Consider the following 2813-nt stretch of genomic DNA (forward strand, 5'->3'; position numbering starts at 1 on the left):
CTAGCTTTGCAAGTGGAATGTGTCCCTTGGGGCAATCCGAGGTTCCTCAAAACCAACTCAGTCTTGGAATCAAACTCTCCTCTTGTTTATAGGATGATGAGTTGACCAACATGGACATGATACCGGATGTCGTCCATCATGTTATGGATCGTCGTACAACTTGATGCGTTCTTATCATTGTGCTCATGTTATCCTTTTCTATCCACCTATAATAACGCAATTTAAGAAAGAATAGTTGACTAAAGACCAACATGTCGTGGTAGACATAAGCAATGCCTAATGACAACACCACAATTATAATTATGCATAGCAAACCTTAACATTAGAAAATGAAAATCCAATATAATTGTATGACATGAACACGTACATGTGTATATATATGCATGCGCACGCGCTCATGCATGCGCTCGCATACACATACACGCACACACAAATGGCTCAATATTTTGCTGTGGACATATGAGATACATGGAACTTATATATTACAATCAAGGGCAACAAAATTAATGATGCTAAAAACTTATATTCTATATTCTTTTGAGTCATCCTAGGACTTTGAGGAATAAAACAAATGTCTTTTTCTCGGTAATTAAGGAGTCAAGGAATGGTGTATATCCTAAGAGCTTGTGCATGGTTTTTGTTCATGTATTCAACATGGCCAACCACATCGTTACATGAATCCATCCATCGCATGCCAAGTCTCACCATTTGATTTTTCTGGGCATGTGATACCATGTTGCAATGTCACTAGTAACTTCTTCAAATTTTTCGGCCAGACACACAGAAAAATGGAAAGGTGATGTCAAACCTTGGCATCTCATGCTGATTCTAACAATAAAGAAGGGATTCAAACCTTATCAAGATACAAGGGGCATTTTGGCATCAAAAGTTGACAGTGGAGTTGCCTCCAATATATTCTTTAACTCCATCTCCATAGCTGAAAAGAAACTTTGACATTTATCCAATTCCTCGATCCTACTTGATTTAAGCCAAGGGATATGGCAATAGAGTTAGGACGGGCATTTTGTATGCACATCAAAGTATCTGTGCTCATCCACTTATCCCATTTCATCTCTCAAAACATTTCAAACTAGCACTTTTAGGCCTATATAAACTTGTCCTCCATAAGAAGTCCACCACAATTCCTCAAGCATTTGGCTTTTGTCCTACTCTTCACATCCTCAAGTCTCCAAGGTTCCCACTACTCACAGCTTGGAAATCCCAGCCACATTTTGTGCTGACTATTGAGCACTTTGAGGGTTGTCTTTCGCCAAATTTTTTGCTTCGACTTTTGGGATGGATATGGTGCTGAAGTTAGCCTCCCAGAGAGCCGTAGTTATCTTCAGCAAGAGTTCTTGCTGTTTGTGCCACACCATCAAGAGGCTCTTTTTGGAGCTTGGTGTCAACCCTGCTGTCTATGAGCTGGATGAGGACAGTAGAGGGAAAGAGATGGAGAGAGCACTTATAATACTCCTGGGCCGCAGCCCTCCGGTGCCGGCTGTGTTCATCGGCGGCAAACTCGTCGGCTCCACCGATAGGATCATGTCCCTTCACCTTGGTGGCCAACTAGTCCCGTTGCTTCGAGATGCAGGTGGTATCTGGCTGCACAAGTGTTTGAAATAATTAGCTAGCTTTGATACCATGTAAGAGGGATGCACTTGAGCGAGTCTACGCAGTAACCTGCAGTAAGATGAGTTTGAAGTAGTACACTGGTTTTTTACCTTTAGTTGTGAGGGATGTATCCCAAATAAATTGCAGTGGTTGGCCATGTACGCGCGGTTATGCTGAAGTTATGTAAATTATGTCTCCTTCAGAAGTAAAACTAAGCACGAAGATAATTATTAATGTCTGTCCAATATTCATTCCCAGCTCTTTCTTAGTTGCAAGAATTTGAGTACTTTTGGATTAATAGTATATCACAAGTGAGGAGTCATGCTTTCACGTAGAGGAATTTATATTTGTCATGTTATCATGGTAGAACGAGACACATAAAATGATGCACCCTTCTAACCTTAAAAAGAATGTGGCTTTTTGAATCAATTCTATTCTCCCTTATACAAATAGCTCGAAAGGAAAAACCATTTGTATATATAATCCAAGATAAAGGGAGATGTAATTTGACCTTCTCAAAGTTGCATCTGAACGTGAAGAGGAAACCTTCACTCTCTTGTCACAGTCTCTGAATATTTTCTCTCTCTTTCTTTTAATAAATTATCTCCTTCTGCCTTCTCCACATCAGCTTGCCGTGAAAGGAAGATCCATAGAGTTATGAGTTCGAACTGACCACGTTTAGGTGTTTCTCTTTTTGAGAGAAGAAGAGGTAGATTAATGATTCAGTATTATTATTATTTATGGTCAAATAATATTATTTGATGATGACCAACCAAGATTCGAAGCCTCCGTTTAGCAAGCATGGAGTATGGACACCAGGGATATGCTCAGTTCACATGAGCCATAATTAAGAATTAGGATACGGTAAAAAAAATGATTTTTTATGTCAAATTGCTTGTGAGCTAAGAAGTATTTTTTATTAGTGGTACTTTATAGTAAATGCTATTATAAAATTTTATTCTAATATATACGTCAATAGGTAATCTCATAATTTATATAATTTTGGAGATTGCTGTTAAACCTAAATTTGTTAAATAAAAAATAATAAAGATTTAAAAATATAATAAATAATAAAATAAATTATTTTTAGTTTTTGTTTTTATCAAAGAGAAAAGAAGTTTTTTCAAAAAAAATAACGACTAAAATATGAAATATCACAATGTACATCAAATGATTATTCAATAACCTGAATATATGTGAAT

At 37.3% G+C, this 2813-nt stretch overlaps 1 protein-coding gene across 1 annotated transcript; it reads left to right on the top strand.

Annotated features, from left to right (window-relative positions):
* The first annotated feature begins 1296 nt into the window (after nucleotides 1-1296).
* On the top strand, nucleotides 1297-1969 carry LOC103717838 (glutaredoxin-C1). Its single transcript, XM_026808744.4, has one exon. It carries the CDS (start codon nucleotides 1297-1299, stop codon nucleotides 1621-1623), a length of 327 nt encoding a protein of 108 aa, XP_026664545.1. The 3' UTR covers nucleotides 1624-1969.
* Nucleotides 1970-2813: the final 844 nt, after the last annotated feature.

This window comes from Phoenix dactylifera, chromosome 14 (genome assembly GCF_051530095.1).
Source record: "Phoenix dactylifera cultivar Ajwa chromosome 14, Ajwa_hap1_PhDact_Kaust_v1.1, whole genome shotgun sequence".
Classification (NCBI taxonomy): Eukaryota; Viridiplantae; Streptophyta; class Magnoliopsida; order Arecales; family Arecaceae; genus Phoenix; species Phoenix dactylifera.

Excerpts from the sequence above, each read along its gene's own strand:
- LOC103717838 (XM_026808744.4), top strand. The coding sequence starts at position 1,297 with ATGGATATGGTGCTGAAGTTAGCCTCCCAGAGAGCCGTAGTTATCTTC.